This window comes from Kryptolebias marmoratus, linkage group LG21 (genome assembly GCF_001649575.2).
Source record: "Kryptolebias marmoratus isolate JLee-2015 linkage group LG21, ASM164957v2, whole genome shotgun sequence".
Lineage (NCBI taxonomy): Eukaryota > Metazoa > Chordata > Actinopteri > Cyprinodontiformes > Rivulidae > Kryptolebias > Kryptolebias marmoratus.
This window is the reverse complement of record NC_051450.1, coordinates 10,749,994-10,767,419: the sequence shown is the minus strand read 5'-3', so window position 1 is coordinate 10,767,419 and position 17,426 is coordinate 10,749,994. Positions and strand designations below refer to the sequence as shown.

Sequence of the window (17,426 nt, the reverse complement as noted above, 5' to 3'; positions counted from 1 at the left end):
TTTGCACACCAAGTAAACCAAGTAAAAGAAAAGCTTTTTTTTTTACTTTTCTAAAGATTCACCAATGGAGAAATTAGTGTATCCATGTTATTTGCAGAGAGCATTAAAGGTTAGCATACAATGTAGTACTAATGTATTTAAAGGCCTAGCATTCCTTAAAAGAATGCATATCACCCACCGCTGGTCATGCCAGAGGTTTAGCCTCATTCAGATCATCTTATGATGAAAGGAGACAGAGTTGTAGCCATTTTGGTCAAACCTCGCAAATGATGTTAAGCACAGTCTTCTGTGATTTAGCAAGATCTCAAGTGATCTGTTAGAGCTTGAAGTAGTCAGTGTTGAGGATGACTTTCAGCTACCACACCAAATTTAGCTCTATATCTGTAAAATTATAGCCATTTTTTGTTTTGGCAAATGGCAATTAGCTGTCGTGACCATCTTGAATTGGGTTGACACCAGAAGTTAATTAGTTGTATGTAGGTGGAGACTCTGATTACTTCCTAACAGTGGCCAAATCCAAGGAGCTCAGTTTGAACAGGTTTGATAAAAGCTAATATGTACTTAAAACTTCCTGGCTGAGGATTCTTCCTCTTTATTTAATTGATGAATGCATTTCCAGCTCTGACTGGTGTTCATGTGAGGCTAACTGTTTATTTTGTGTGTGTTTCTGTCATTTTTTATGCTTTAACCTGTAATGTTTTGCCTTGTGAGGCAACTATATTCTTATATTTTTGAAACAATAGTATTAACATGGAACATTTTAATCTAAAAATATTTTATATTTTATTTTATGTTGCTTTAGTAATATATAGCATATTTGTCCTTGATTTTTTTCAAGACAGCTTAGTAAAGAAAACTAAAATACATGTTCTTTTAAAGAAATGAGTCATGCTGTATTGAAAATTTAAGTCAATAGTCAATAGTGTTTTGTTTTTGTTTGTTTTTTTCAATTTCTTTCACAGAGGATGCCGTCTTTGCCGATCCGAGCCCAGGGGGTGGTTCAATGATGGCCGGAGCCGTTTACACTCTTCCTCCACAGAGGAACGTCCCGTTGCCAATGGCGATGCAGAGGTTGATCCCTATGGCAACCCAGGGAGGGAAACCCCGCAGCTTCACACTGCCACGAGACAGCAACCTCCACACGCTCCTTGTGCCGCCCGCCAAAGAAGAGCAGCAAACACACAACTGTGAGTTCAGTCAGGTGCATACATGTAGTGTGAATTACACCACAGCACAACAGAGCAGAGAGCTCAAAGGGAATAGTTTTTTATAATTAAAAAATGAGAGACAAAAAAGTTGACATTCTCAGTCTTCTCTCTTCATGTAATCTCAGTTCAGTTAAAACATCCTTTAATATTTACTGAAAAAACATGACACTATCATAATAGTACTTAATTGTAATTTTCTAGAGTTAAAGTTATCTAAAATAAGAGGTACAGGATCTTTTTGAAAACATGTAGTTAAATGTCAAAGACATTGGTTTCATAAGCTTGGCTGCCAGAATCTTTCTGTCTTTACCTATTAGTAGAGATGCTGTATATGTTCTTACAAATATTTGGACTTTCAACAGCTTTTTACTTCTTAAAGTATTAGTTTTGATGTTTTGAAGTGAGCTTCTGTGGAAGGGTTATGAGCAGTTATTATCTTAATATTTTACTTGAAGAAAGCTCTTTGAACGACCTCAGTTTTAGGAGATAGTGGAATTCTGACTAGATTGACAAGCTAATGGGTAGTCCAAGCAGGGTCAAGACCAAAGTGGATTGCTGTTGTAACTTTACTCACCAGCATTTAAAGTTTGTTTGTTTTTTTAGTTATTTTGGTGGCAGCCTCTTTTAAATCTTTTTCAACAAAAATCTGCAACTGAAAAGGTGTTTTTAGTTTGGTCTGTCGTATTTTCCAGACTTTAATGAGTTTCATTTTCCTTTTTTTGTTTTGTTTTATCTTGATTGATTTACTGCAGTATATATTATGTTATATGTGTCAGAACATGCATTGAAAGGCGACAAGAAACAACTAAGTGCACAGTCTCAGATTGCATTCAAGCTCACTGGTTTATTCTGTAGTTTGTAGTTTATTCTGTAAAAAGAGCAGTTGAATTGCACACCTCTGGTAAGACAGAATGAAAAATATTGACCAAAATCAAAACTGAATCCCTTCAGAGTTGCTCCATCCCATTCCTGTGGTAAAATTTTTATCCAGATCCATCTGTAAGAATATGAGAAGTCCAGCTAACAGCTGAATAATTTAGCTTCGAGCACATTTTTTACTCCTAATTCTCTTTTGAAGAAAATGGCATTCATACTAAAATTAATGGTTTCTTTCTTTGTTCATGCTTCCACTTCCTACCTAGTTTCACTCAATTTGAGTTGGTAGATTTTCCACTTAAAAGCATTACTGATCATATTGATTCTCTTAGCTCTCACCTCGGTGGAGGAACAAATCAAACCACCCCATTGTCTTCTTGATAAAGAAGAAAATTAAATCTGCTTCACTCAACTCCCAGCTGGTTGAGTCAGATTTCCACCCATGTTGAGCCTGGTTCTGCTATAAGGTTTTTTTCCCTGTTAAGATGGAGTCGTTGTTTCCCACTGTCACCAATGTTTTGCTTGGTATGTGGGATTGTGTCTGGATCTGGTCTGAACAGAATTTGTATTTAGGATTTGATCTTTGCAAAGTGCCCTGAGATGGCTTTTAAATTAGCACTATATAAATAAATTAGTCCTATATAGATAAAGTGAATTGAACTATTAAAATTTAGACAGCCCATTTGTGACACTTAGACAGCTCCCAGTTCTTGATTGTGCAACATTTGAAAATGCAAACCTTCAGCTGTCATAAAACCAATTTTCCTTCAACAAAAGTGTATTTCTTAGTCATAGGAGAACTCACAAAAAAAAAAAAAAAAATACATGACAGTTTTATTTGCTTTTTCTAATTTTTGTGGCGGCCAAACCAACTTCTGTTCATTTTTATTTTTCTGAGAGTCCAACGGCAGACAGAGCGGAGAGAGAAAGTGTGTCTCGCAGTGAGTGACAACCGCATGGGAAAATAATATTTTAAGGTGAAGACGATGACGCAACTTGATGTGCCAGATTGAGAAAAACGCTCTCAGGCAGACACGTATCCATTTAAGTCATCATCAGTATCTATTAACACACACTGCAGTCATGCACTGTTCTAATGAGGCTAATGAGACGGTGGTGCTCTGGTTGCCAAGGTGAAGCCTGAGGCAGAAGAAAGTGACAGACTAAAACAGTAAATAAGGCTGATTTCTGTCATCAGTTGATGTATGTAAGATCTGTCAGAGGACTGGTTGAAAGATAAATGCTAATGTAGATGGGGGACTGACACAATGGTGAAAATGTCTCTGAGGCTGTCAGACAAGAAAGAGGGTTTTGGCATCATTAATAATCTCTGTGACTAAGATGCTGTGAGGTGGAATCGCTAAGGTCTGCTGCTGTCCTCCAGTGGTGGATCTGAGATTTATCACCTCTTCAACTGTGCAGTTTTGAATTGTAGAAATGATTGAAATTAATTAGTTAAAATGTCATCAAGTGACTTTCCGTTTCCCTCCAAATGTGTTGAAGGTGGGAGTGAAGGGGCATCCCTCGGTGACCTGTTTCGAGCGTGCGAGCAGGGCGGAGTTTGTCCTTTAGGACGGGATTCGGAGGCCAAAGGTCAATCCGAGTTCCGGCAGTCGTTCCTGCGACGGGCTGCGGACCCTCAGCTCAATGAGCGCCTTCACCGCCTACGCATACTGACCTCCACGCTGAAGGTAGGTCAGTGCAATCATTAAGATAAAAACACGGGCAAGGAGCTTTAGGCAGTAACAGAAAACACATTCGAAGCAAAGCATAGGTAACTGAAGCGTTGTGTTCCTCCACTGAGCTGCCTTGTTTGCGTACCGGAACACACATGGAGCATGACTCTAGCGTGTTCCAATCATAAAAACATATTATTCCTCATGAAGGGAAATTGCTGCTTTTTTAACAGCAAGGTAAAAAGCAAGCAACCTCATCTGTGTGTTTTAGTAATGATCTGGGGTCTCATTTATAAAACTGGCGTGCGCACAAAACTTTCCACGCAAAGTTTGGGATCTATAAAACACTAACTTGACGGGTAAATGTGCTGCCCTTCAAGCCAACTCTGAGCCATGTGTACCATATACGCTTGTTTTGGTGACAGGGGAAACTGGCAACACAGATGGTGAAGTGGGGAATTCAAGCCAAACTGCATCATGACTCCTCTGATATTCAATTTCACTCCATAATCAAACTTTGATCTTAGATCGATTTTGTTATAAGTTTTCAAAACAGCAGTATTATTTATGCTTCTGCTGGTGAGCCATAAGTTTTCTCCCCATCACATTCCTCTCCCTGGATGATCACCGGGGTGATGTGTATCACAGATTAACACACAAGGGGACAGTAACTCCAGGCGCTGCCTCTTAACCTCCTCTCCAAACCCCCTGAGCACAAAAGAGGCGCGCTTTAATACCGTGCGCTCCCTCGCAGTGGCGCGCTCGATCAGTTTTTGGCAGACCATCGCTTTTCGGCACGACACCGGCCATCCTTCTTTCAAAAGGTGTCAGCTCAGTTACGCCCTTACCCCCACCTGTGGCCGACATGCTCTGGTGGTGGCCGGTTAGACGCTTTTTTGCCTCCACCCTGAAATCTGACCACTTTTTCTTCACCTCGGCCTCAGTCCTCTCTGTCCCACTCACTGAATTAACAGTGGGAACGACGTGTTGCCACTCATAACGCTTCCTTTTATTTGTAACGCCACTACTATGGCTTCAAAAACTGATATTTTTTTCTGTTCTCCACCTCATTTATTAGCACATCGATTTCTGCCTCAGTGAAATTTAGTTTCTTCTTGCTCTTTTCTCTGTGGTTGCCATTGGTAACCATGAAATAACATTGATCAGCTGGCTCATTTAAATCCACCTTCACATTCATGAGGTGCTTTGCATTAGCCATTAATGGTTGAATGTGGGCGTGCGGAGGGCAGAACCTGAGGCGGGACCTTTTAGGCACAGGTGTGATGTATAAAGAGAAATTGCTTGCTGGTGCGCGTACACACGGTTTTATAAATCTGAATTTTTTTTGCCATATACCATTTTTGCCTTTTGGGCGTACAAACACTTTTTGTATGAATCCTGCGCAATCTTTTATAAATGAGACCCCTGGCCTATAATGAGGTGTACTTACAAGACCTACAAGAACCAATGCAGGACGCATGAATCCAATAAGCATAAACTGTCTACATAAGTACTTTATTACTATAGTAACTGATTGTCACTGCACCATCGAGGACAAGAAGCACATGCTTGACTACAATATTTTAGAGCAAAGCATGATTTAGGACTCGTTTCCCTAAATGTTGTTAAAGTTCTGCAGTCGTACCAACACAGAAACCTGATACACATTTTTTGAGATTCATTTCTGATGTGCTGTTTAAAAAGTCAGTAATTACAAACATTTATTTCTTCATTTACTTACTTTTCATTGTGAGTTACACTCATTCACTGCACAGGATGAATCTTGACATCCTTCAAGAGCCCAGAAGTTGAATTCGTAGGCTGGTTTTATGTCCTGACCTCTCCAAACAAACTTACCTTGTTAAAAAAAATAAAAAAATTATAAATAATAATAATAATAATAATACATCTTAGATGATTTTTCTGGTGTTGACTTACTCAAATATAATTTTTTCTAATATGTTTACTTATTAGGTATTTATTGCTTTAAATGAAGGTCATATGGCATGGCGTTACATTTAGTCTATTCAATAAATATACCCTATATCTCCAGTGGACTGTCAGAATGATATTATAACTAGAAATGCACATAATACGGTGATATTATTTCCTTAGCCAAAAATGGTTTTCAGTAGTATAGATGCTTTGTAAAGGATCAGTGTAAAAAGAGGTTTTTGTTTTTAGCTGTACACAATTATAGGATTCTAGTAGTGGTAGTAGTGTGATCTACTTCCTGTAGATCACTGAGCTAATGTTAGCTTAATTTTAACCCTCTCAGGCTCAAATTAAGTTTTAGTAACAGGAAAAACTGACTGACTGAAAATAAAAAGCTAGAAAACATTGCAATGGAATGAAACAAAAACACTTTGGGGCTAACATTAGTATAATTAACAAGCAGCTGATGAAAAAATGGCAGTCACAGTTGTTATTAAAGATAGCTAATTTGTTGGTCACTGGATCGATCTGATATCACAAAAATAATCCAATAAGCTGTTTTAAGGAGCATGAAGCTGTGCAGTAGATTAGTAAACTGGATTTTCTTTATCTTCTGTCTGCATCTCGGAGTTTATGTGTGATCCTACTGGTCAAAAGTTTTTTTTACTTTTTCCCCACAAACCCACAGAACAGACCTTTTTGACTAATTTTATTGGCCTGTAAATTCACTTTCCATCTCTTAAAACTAAATCTGTTGTTACTTTCTGCTCACATCTCTGTAATTGGTTAGGCAGATATTTAAAAATGGCTTTTAAGTTTTATATGTAATTGCTAACAGATTCAGTTAACACACTCATATTCAGTGATGAGTGCGTCATTGAAATTGTTTAAAATGTAATGATGGGCACATAAACACGCACACATTCTGGAAAATGTCCTGTTTTATTACGTGTCTCACTGTGTCTTTTTCGGTTTGCTTGATTCTCCGTTTGTCCAGCGACCATCTGTGGCTTCATGCTGTCTTAGCAGTGTTGACGCTCCTGGCCCGGGTGATTGTGAATAGCAGTTCTGCTCTGGCTGTTTATGTGTCTCAAAAGCTTCTATCTTTGTTGCTTCCTGACAAATGCTGAGGGGACATGAGTTTTGCTGCTTTTTGCTGCAGAAACCTATTTTTTTTAAATCTTCAGGGATGTGTGGCTTTGGTCATTTAGCATTTAGGTGAATGAGCTTCAGTGTTTGTTCAGTGTTTGGTGTCTCTTAAACAAATATACTGAGCCTTGGGGAGCATTTGGGTGAAAATATTGTACAGTGACTTCAAACTGACCTTGCTAAATGCTACTTTTCCAACACTGCTTTCTACAAGGGATCAAACTGGCTGTTTGGGCAGCATCAACATATCTGCAGTGGTTGCTGTGGAAACAACAAAGGCATGAATTTTTTCCTCTGTATCTTTTTATACATTAGCATTAAATCCGAACAAAAGGACACAGCCTGTGTAAGAAGTGGAGAGAAAAGCAAAACGTTTGTGTTGTGGCAGCGATTGACAGAAATGGATCTCCATCCTGGCACTCGTGTCTTTGCTTAAATAAAATGATTTCATATAAATCTAAAGCATATATAACTTTTGATTTGGTTTCATTTAAATTTGCAAAATGAGGCAGTGAGGCAACACATTTTATAAAACTTACACAAAAGACATAAAAACACACTAACTCATATATTGACTTGTTTTAGTTGGGAATGCAAGCAACATCCTGATTGAAAAGAGAAAAAAAGTATTTTTTGTTCTTCTAGAAAGAAGTTTTCCTTTTATATACCTATATATTGTTATTAAGGTTGTACCACACTGGACTTAAAACTGTTGGGATTAGTTAGACACACAAAATTACAATAAAATATGCAAATTTTTATTTGGAATCAGGCTAAATGATGATACTAAATGATACAGCCAAAACAAATTGCTGGTTTGCATACACATTGACGTAAAATACAGCTCTGGTGCAATAGAAAGAAAGAAAACTAAATTCAGAAGAGTTTGAGACAAGTTTCAGACACCCAAGACAACTCTGATTATTTTAAAATAACACTTGTAGTGCAAATTTCTTTGAAGATATTCAAAATATCCAGTGACAGAGTGAGAACCTGCAGTGGCTAGTTTTAATTCTTAATGAGAACTTACGAGAATTTAACAAAATAAAATAGCTGCAAATAAAAACACTTTTATTTAAAATATTTATTTATGTCAGAAAGGCAGATAAAACATAAAGACACAGTAAGTTTACAAAACCTAAATCATCTAACTAAAATACAAAGTATCACTCTCCCCAAATCTAAATGTGTCCCTTCACGCATGTGTCTTCCTTTCCGTGTGTCTACGTTTGAAAGAGTAGTGGTTCGAAATATTCCTAAAGTGATCCACCCCTCCTGTGTTTTTGCATCCTCATAGGACAGGGAGGGAGAGCTAGCGCTGATTGACAGGCTGCTGGCCAGTCCCCAGCTGTCGTCGGCAGAGTTCCAGGAGTGGAAGCGAGCCTATCAGGACCTGTTCACTCAGGAGCCAAACTCCGCCGCCGAATCCGAACCAGCCGATCCCGGGCCGCCCCTCACCCCCTCGCTGTCTCACACACACTCCTACATCGAGACGCACGTCTGACACGCAAAAAGCGCACACCTAGACCTAAGTCGTCTGATTCTGAATAGAGCTGAACAAACTGCTGCTCGTTCTGTTCCTGCATAGATGTGACCAGACAATAAAAGTGCATCAGATAGTGGCAAACTGAGTCAAACGGCAAGAGTAGAACATGCTTTCAGCAGCCTCAGTGTAACAAGTGCACTATGACAGCTTTCTGTGGAGCACCGCGCGTCACATCAGTCTGAAAGCTGAGTGGTTGTGCCACTCCAGCTGGCTCTGGGCCAGATGATGTGCCAGTTCTTGAGTATTAGATGTTAGCTTTTGTGCCCTGTACCTAACATTACTCTCCTTGAAAACATTATACAAAGAAGCCATTATCATATTTTGTGGACAATATTACAATGTAAATTATCCATCCTGCTTGTTGTGCCATGTTTATACTGAGTGCACAGTGTCTCACAGACAGTCTAATAGCCAGCAAGTGACATGCTTGTATTCTATAAAGCCTTATATTTGATAATGATAATAATAATATTCACTGAGTGTTACAGCAGACAACAATGAGCAAATGTCTTTTGTATTCTCACTTATGATCTAGATTTAGGGGCTTTCGTTTGCGCTGGTTTAGTAGAAATACAGTATATACAGTGCTGGGCTGGACCTGCAGCATGCACTCTCTGTTTGGAACAGGAGCCATTTAAGGGGGGAAAAAAAATCCACCCTAAAATGTTTTAACACAATTTTCAACACAGTGTGTTTTGTACTGAAAAGCACAAGTTCTGGGATTTCAATGTTCTTACACTGTAAAGGCTTGCAAAGACATGTTGCTCTTTAAATTACCTAATAGTTGTTGTAATCTCGGTTTAATTTCTCATTTACAATCGACTGAAGAGAGTGACTTTATGATGAAAGGTTTACTTTTCTTTTTTGCTGCCTACAAGCCCCGACCATCAGAGGAGGGGCTTATCTGCAGAGCACAGGCACAGCAGAGAGGGAGAGGGGGAACACATACAGTATTTGTACTCATTCTCAGAGGATTCCATGTGGTAAATGAAAAAGAGTTTATCTCAAAAGATTACGATGAGCAAAGACAATTGCTAATGTTTGTTAATAAACTCCATGGCTTGCCCAACAGAGGGGTTTGAAAGAAAAGAATAAACCCATTACTATTAACACAGGTGGTCATTTTATAGTTTTGCAAACAAGGAACATGTGAAATCTCAACGTTTATCAACCAAAGAGAGCCACAATCCACTCTTAACATGTCACAATTGACTCTGTCTGGAAGTAATGTCAGAATAAGGGGAAACTAAAACTCTCAACTAGGCTTGAACCTCTCAAAAACCAAAGTTCTATGACCTTTTTTTTCATCAGATTTTATTCTTTATCTCTGAAGAAGACAGGCAGTTCACTATTTTGACTTTAATATTCCTGTCTATAAGGTAGAAATGACCTGTAGCTTTTTTTCTGCAAAAGCTATATGCCAAAATTGTTAAATTTTATTAAAATAGATACAATTTACAAGAAAAACTGTAACAGTTAAACATAAGCTGGTGTTGGTTATTAATTTACTTAATGCACTTATACCTATACCGACTTTTTAGACCAATTTTGATATTCAGATGGTTTGGTCAGGGTTTATGTTCTTCTGAACTAATACTACTAAATAAATAAAAAGCATAATCCTCCAGATTTAATGGTACACTGACAATTTATATAATCCAGATAATACATTATTAAATTAACAAGATTTCACAAATGACATAGGGACGTAATTACTGAGGTTTCTAGAAACATAAACTTGCTTTTTTTAACAACTCCACTAAAAAATAAATAGTTCAAGGAAGTCAAAACAATAATGTGCCATGAAAACATCCAAAACTACTGTTTGGTGTGATTCAATGAAAAAGACAATATGAATGTATTTAAAGCATAAATTTATTTATTTATTCATTATAAATTTATAAAAAATGTTGAAAGATCTGATAAAATCCAAGTATTGGTGTGTATTTGGGGTAAAATTGTTTTTTTTTTAAGATTATATAGATAATATATGACTTCATGGTGGTGAAAGTGTTGAAGAGTGTTCAAATAGCCTATTTTTTCATGATTTATTTGGGTTATTTTGAAAATAGAGGTAACTTTATGCTTTATTTATGAATTAAAAACCATTAATCTTCAAAAACTTTGGATTTCCTGTATCTGTGGTAATGATGAAAGCTGCACCTACTGTAGGTCTAAAACACTATAGTTGCAGCTTTCTAAGCAAGTAAAAATCAAACCTCATAGATGTAGACATCAAGACACCAGGGGGCACTGCAATCAAAACAAAACACAAATCTCCATTGAATGTCTTTTCAGCTGAACTAAAATTGAATTACTGGATTAGACAGTTTTAAGAAACATTAAAGGACACTTTCTAAATCTGTGAAAGAGACTCATCTGACCACTCTGATGAGAAGATAAATGTTTATGAATCGAAGATGTAAAAATAAAGGTGGATTATTGGATTTTTCGGCCTGGTGTATGATCAGATCACTCTAGAGCTTCTTAATTATTCACTTTTTGGTGGTTTCTATAACACACTGCACCATTTAAGCACCTCATGTCTCTAATATTGTCTTTTACTCCAACTGTTCCATCAATACAGGGACGTTATATAATATTTTTATATACACAGTATGTAATTAATAACAAGATTATTGTTTTCTCCTTTGCATGGCATCTATAAGACATTAAATTGACTCGTACCACTACTGTATCATAAATAAACCCCCCTCCCTGCAGTCCTCAGGAATCAAAATCTTTAGCTAAACAATCAGGTTTAAGTTTAAATTAACTCAAATTTCTGTTTTGTTCTCAAGCTTTAAACTGCAGGAGCACATTAGCCATAATAAAGGCACTTTAGATTTCTGCCTCACCTTTTTTCTTCGTTTTCAGTTGGTTTCCTTATAGCCTCACCCTCGACGCCCGAGAAAACAACTAGAATAACTATGATCAGATTTAAGTAAATAAACGGCTAAATAAATGAATCTGGAAAACATAGACATGAGTTCATAGATATTTCAATACTCCAACTGATAACTTTTAATATCTTGTTTATTTATTATATGTTTTCTGAGGCAAATAAAGCAAAGCTTTTATAAGAAAGCAACATTACATTACTGATTACTGATTCCCACTGGAAGATGTTTTCCTCAGATTGTTTAGTTTTTCCTTCTGCATGTGACATATTAGTTTATTTGCATAGGAATATAAATATAACTCTGTCAGAAGTAATACTTTATTTCTATGCTGCTGCCAAAAGGTGTAATAATGTAACTCAGACTCTGCACAAAACCATGAGAGCAATCATATAACCTATAAAAATACATGCACTGATAAACAGTCAGTTTGAACGCTCTTTTTTTATGCTGCTGCCCGTGGTTGGTCGTAGTAGCATGTTTTTGTTGTAGATAAAAATAGTCATTTTCTGTTTTGTGTTTGAATTCTATAGATACAGTAGATCTCTATTTATAGAGTGCTAAATAAGTGTCTTGGATGATAGTTTCTAATTCTATCAGGGTTTTTATTTTCATTTTGGCAGACTGTCATTGTGTAAAGATTGTTTAATGTTAAATCTATAAATTATGGTTCACAAACAATATTTATTTATGTGACCGTTTCTTTGTGTTCTGTTGGAAGATGAGGCTGGCTCAATAAAGTTTTGGTCATTTGGATGAGGTTGTTTTTGTGGTTTGTCATCTGCAAGAGAGTAAAGACCCAAGACTCATTTAAAGTTCAACCTTCTTTGACAAAACAATGTATTATCAGCAGTTGTTTTCAAATTTGGACAAATGTTGGTGTGAAGTCATCAGATATGAGTGTTGCAGTGTTAAACGGCTAACAAATAAATAGTTAATTTTGCTGAAAAGTTAAAAAAAGATGTTTTAACGAATCAGTCACAACACAAACTTGCCTAAATTATAATTACATCATATTTGGCTTTTCAACCATCAAGATATATTTGCATTATTAAAGTAATAAACTATTTTGAAGTACTATACTAATATAGTTTATTCAAATACTGTGCATGCTTACTCTATATTTTGTTTATTTGCATCTTTTGATTTTAAATAACTGTTTAAAAAACATACAAAAAAACTTTAAAAATAATAACTAACTCAAGAATAACTACAGATAAAATAGAATAACTACAGATAAAATAGTCACAATTGTGGCTCATAGTGCATTGTTTTTAATTAAAATTATAATGAAAAGCAAGACTGCGAAATTGTTTAAAAGTTACAATGAAATTTAACAACGTTGTGAAAATGTCCTGCAGTTAACGATGATTATTGTTACCACAACATATTGTGTGGACTTTATTACCTCTGAAGGTTTGTTGTTTTACTGCATGTGCCATAAAGCACAACAAAAGCAAATATTTGTTCACATATATTTTTATTGACATTACTGCAGAAAAGATTAAAGCATTTTACAGAAGACACTCTATGAAACATATTAAATATGTATTTAAATCGAGAGTGCCGTATGGATTCAGGATAAAGATTTTTTTTAGCATTTTAATAAGCTTAATCTTATCTATAATGTCATACTAATGTTTTTGTTGTTATTTTTTCTGCTTTTTATCTATTTATTCCATTTGTTTTGTTTTGTTTTGATTCAGAGAGTAAAAAAGAAAAGAAAAAGTCATTTGACATATATCTGTTTTTTTATTAAATATAAATGAAAGGTTAATAAATAGGAATGTAACACACAGTGCAATTTTATTTAAAAAATTGTTTTAACTTTGCTTTTGATTTAATCAAATGTCTCCCCTCCCCTGTAGTATCTTGTTGTCTGGTTTTAATTTCCTATTATTATATTATTTATCTTCTTTTTTGCGACCAGGCTCAGCCTCTTAGAAACAAAAAAAACGTCACTGTCACCAAATTGTTTCAGACTTGTTAACGTTTTCTAAAAATCTCTTTATAAACTATATTCCTTAGTTTCTATTTTATAATTTTGTCAAACTTTTAAATTCTCCTACTGGGAAACTAGTAAGACACCTTACACTTGTAATTCTCTGACCTTTCAGTGCCTTTTTCCTTTTTTAGACACTAGCTAATGTTCAACACCATAACTAATTAAACAGTAAAAGGCCTTTTTTAATTTAAGTGCAATTACTTTGTTTTATTTAATTTAATTTAAATTTTTTTTTACCTGCATTAATTTCATCTCCTTATTGTAAATTAGATAAAACAAATCTACTACTTTTTTGTCAGTAGCTAGTTTTAGCCCTGGTCTAGCATAAAACACAAGAGGAAAAGCAGCTGAGACGTCACTATGCAGACAGGACGTATTATATAATTTATACCGCTAATAAAACTCAATAAATTACATATTATAGTTTATAATCTTGCTGATCTGTATAAAACCAAATATTGTGGCTTCACAGAAAATTTTGTTTTAAATGAAAAAACATAAATGTTTTGTCACGTTTAGCTCAGCTTTCACAAAATTGAGACCATCAGATTGTCTAATTTAATTTAGCAAAAGAACTGAAATAGGTCTATACACTACAGTATAAAAAGAAAAAGAAAAAAAAAACCTCTTCATAGCTTATGTTGGTTCATTAAACACCCTAACTGCATCCTTTATGTGAATCATTACGGTCTCTTTAGGCCCCTCCTCCCTTTACATCTACTGTCTTCTGATTGGCTAATAGCTGGAAGCTTGCTGTTGATCACATAATGCTTGTCAGCTGCAGTTTCTCTGCTTTGTAGGCTACTATAGGCCTAATGTTTTCACTTGTAGTCTACAGGCATTGCTTTTACAAGGTTTTAACCTATAACTTGATACGTTTGCTTTTTTTGTAAATGTCTTGCATGTTCACTGAAAAAAAAAGAATATTAGGTCTTCTTTAAACATTGAAATGTAATCTTATTTAACAATAGTTTCCTTTATATATCTTCTAATAATGCCAAACAGGTGAAAGTAAAGGTGTTTTGATTGATGAATAATATTTCATCGCTGACTGGCCACAGAGCTTTCAAATGTGAGGGATGGTCTTCTTCTCAATATTACAACCTGATAAGGGAACATAGAAATTATGATGTTTTCACTATTTGTACTTGTTTTTTGAGGCCTCACTATCTATACCTGACATTAAACTTCTGCCTAAGGTAGTATTTCTTATTCTTCTTCCCAATATAATTTTAACCCATGCACTAGTCTGGTAGAGGCAGCAGTGTGCACTCAATGTCAGTGAGAGGTCTGGGAAGTTGGGAGATTTCTCTCCAATGATCTCTTTTTGTATCGTACTCCAGCACACTCCTAACAACCACCTCCTGTCCATCGCTCCACCTTCGACCTCCAAAAACCAGAAGATTTCCAGAGGCCATTGGGACCATTCCATAATTGAAGGAGCCAGTAATGACTGGCTTGAGGCGCATCCAGTGGTCTGACTGTGGATCGTACCGTTCAATATCACAGAAAGGTTCATACATACCCAACAGGGCGTAAATGTAACCGTGGGCACTTGCCAAGCGATGACTGAACTTGGCGACAGACATGGGTGCCCTCTTTTCCCAGACTCGGCCTTTGACGTCCCAGAACAGGAATTCTCTGCTCACCTCCCTGTTCTCATGCTGGTTGTCACCATAGTTGCTGCCATGGATGCTGCCATGGTGGCCAGGTAGTCCACCAGATACATAGACATTATTATCAAGCACGGCAGAGGCATGGCCATGAAGAGGTTGAGGCATCGCCACGCCTCTCCTCCACAATCCTGCAGCCATGTCATAGTACTCAACAGAAGAGACAGAAGTGTGTGTGTTGACCTCTGATTGTGTGTGTCGTCCCCCAATGGCGTAAATAACATCCTCAACCGCGCAGCAGGTGAACTGTGCCCGCTTCTCTAGCATGGACTCCACCTGCTCCCAGTGGTCAAAGCGTGGATCGTACCTCCACACGTGGTTGGACGTTGCTACAGTCACAGGCGTTTTCTCATCCTCATCTCGCTTTTTTATCTCCTCTCCTCCAATCACAAAGAGGAAACCTCCCACTGAACACACACAAGGATGTCTGAGTCGCACCGGTAGAACACAACACGAAGATGAAAACTTCCTGCTTCTTGGATCAAACACCAGCACCTGCTGATCTGGCCAATTAGCACTGGACCCACTACCTAAAAGAAGCACACGATTGGCTGATTCTCTGAGAGTCGACTGCTTGTTCTGTGTGATTGGCTGAGCTGCACCTAGCCGGTGGTACTCCAGTGCCCGAGTCAGCTGACTTCTGATCAGTGGCGTGGTCATGGCTTTATGAGCGTGGCTGAGGTTTGCGAGGTCAGACGATGCCACCAATCCAAAACGCAGGCGACTCAGTAGAAGATTTGATTTCAGAAGTGGGAGGGGCCCGTTTTCATTCAGCCAATCTAGAGCTAGCTTTACAAGCTCCACCTCCTGGACCCCTGGTATCTCATCTGCATCAAGCACCGCCATCAGTGACTGAAAATTCAACTCGAACAGATCAGCCCTCCTTTTCTGAATCAGTACCTTCATCTCCATGGCAATGGTTTGATTGGCAGCCTCAAGTGTGCTTGGGAGAGCGAAGCGCTCAGCCAGATTAGCATAGCAGCAGCAGTTCTCGGCTCTTAGTTCATCTGCCATGAATTGCTCACATATCGACAAGGCCATTTCCACCTGCAGGTACCTGGCTGCTTCCAAAACAACAGGAAGGCTAGAGGGTGATATGCTGAGCCATCCGGAGTACAAGAAGTCCAGGATGGTCTCTAGGCCCTCAGGTGTCAATGCTGGAAGGTTAATGGAGCTTGCTAATCTCTCAGCAGTTGTCTCTCCAAAAAGGGCCCAAAAATAGTCGCTAGAGCTGGCTAAAAGAGCACGATGACACGGGAAAGAGACACCCCCAGCCTCCAAGACGACATCGCACATCTTCCTCTCAGCACGCAAACGCTGAAGTCCGGAGAGAAGTCCGGTTCTGTGGGAGGAACTGTAGAGGAGCGAGTAGGTATCCATACATGAAAAGAAATGGCAGGCAGGAAAAGACAGAAAACAAGGTGTTAGAATGAAGGTAAAACAATCAGGGAAAGTTTAAATGAATACTCCTCAAGTAGAAACATAAAGGCAGCTGTGAAAATGTGCTAAAAGCAGAAAACAGGAAATCAGCAAATTTGCTGTTGACCAGTAGCATGAAAAATAATGGAGAGAGGGCAGAGTAAAAAGAGTAAAGCGCTTCTCGTTAGCTGGGCTCTCTCCATCTGTGTTTTGTGCTCCTCCGTCTGCAGCAGCTGGCATGTGACACCATGATAAGGAGGTTAAAAACTTCCCCCTGCACACACACATCCACACAATCCTCTGGCGTGCCCCCCTTGGCACTAAAACATGGACCAACCCAAAGCCCTCTTGTCTCCATCTGCAATGCCAGCTCTGTTGGCTTTGTGTTTGTCGGCTGCCCTTTCCTTGCTGTCCAAAAGGGAGTATCACCTAAACGCAACACACAAAGCATTGTATGGACCGGCACGCTGAGCACACATACAGTCGGACTGAGAGGGAGCCAGGCCGGGTTTTCGTGTCTATCCCTGTGGATGAACTCATTGCAAATAGAATCTGCGACAGGGAATGCTGGCACGGTTGCGTCTATCTGTGTCCTCATCGTCATGGTGACAAGAAAAGAAACACAGCTTTGTGGATTTGGCTCGAGGTACAACAGACCTATTCAAGTTTTGCCAAGGTGTAAAATATTTTATGAGTGTCAGAAGCACCTCAAAGCCGTTGGTATTTGGGTGAGCTGTGGCCTTTGGGGAGGCATTTAACCTTATTCTGACCTGCAGCCTTTCAGAGCCACAGAGATGGATGTCATGTGATTATTTTGGGGCAGTAATAGGAGGGGATGATGGAAAGGAGACACGAAGCATTGGGCAACAAGTTGTATAACTCATTGTAAAGTTAAGCTACTGTGTGGTGCTTCTGTATGTTTAATACTCAGAAATAAACACACTGCTCTGTGTTCATCATCTTATAAGGATCAGATGCCTTAAGAAAAAAGGTGTTAATGTGTTTGTGTGTGTGTGTGTGTGTGTGTGTGTGTGGGAGG

The 17,426-nt window shown here is 37.9% G+C and overlaps 2 protein-coding genes across 2 annotated transcripts in view; one reads left to right on the top strand and one right to left on the bottom strand.

The window, feature by feature from the left end:
• The window catches only part of cnksr2a (connector enhancer of kinase suppressor of Ras 2a), a 69,111-nt gene extending 60,725 nt beyond the window's left edge, over positions 1–8,386 (top strand). Inside the window, exons 22-24 of the mRNA XM_017414116.3 lie at positions 963–1,187; positions 3,588–3,775; positions 8,142–8,386. Of these exons, the coding sequence (XP_017269605.1) occupies positions 963–1,187; positions 3,588–3,775; positions 8,142–8,348 (620 nt within the window). The 3' untranslated portion in view covers positions 8,349–8,386. The remainder of the gene's footprint in view (positions 1–962; positions 1,188–3,587; positions 3,776–8,141) is intronic.
• On the bottom strand, positions 7,581–16,807 carry LOC108234694 (kelch-like protein 34). Its single transcript, XM_017414071.3, has one exon. The coding sequence runs from the start codon at positions 16,346–16,348 to the stop codon at positions 14,540–14,542; it is 1,809 nt and encodes a 602-aa protein (XP_017269560.1). The 5' UTR covers positions 16,349–16,807; the 3' UTR covers positions 7,581–14,539.
• Positions 16,808–17,426: the final 619 nt, after the last annotated feature.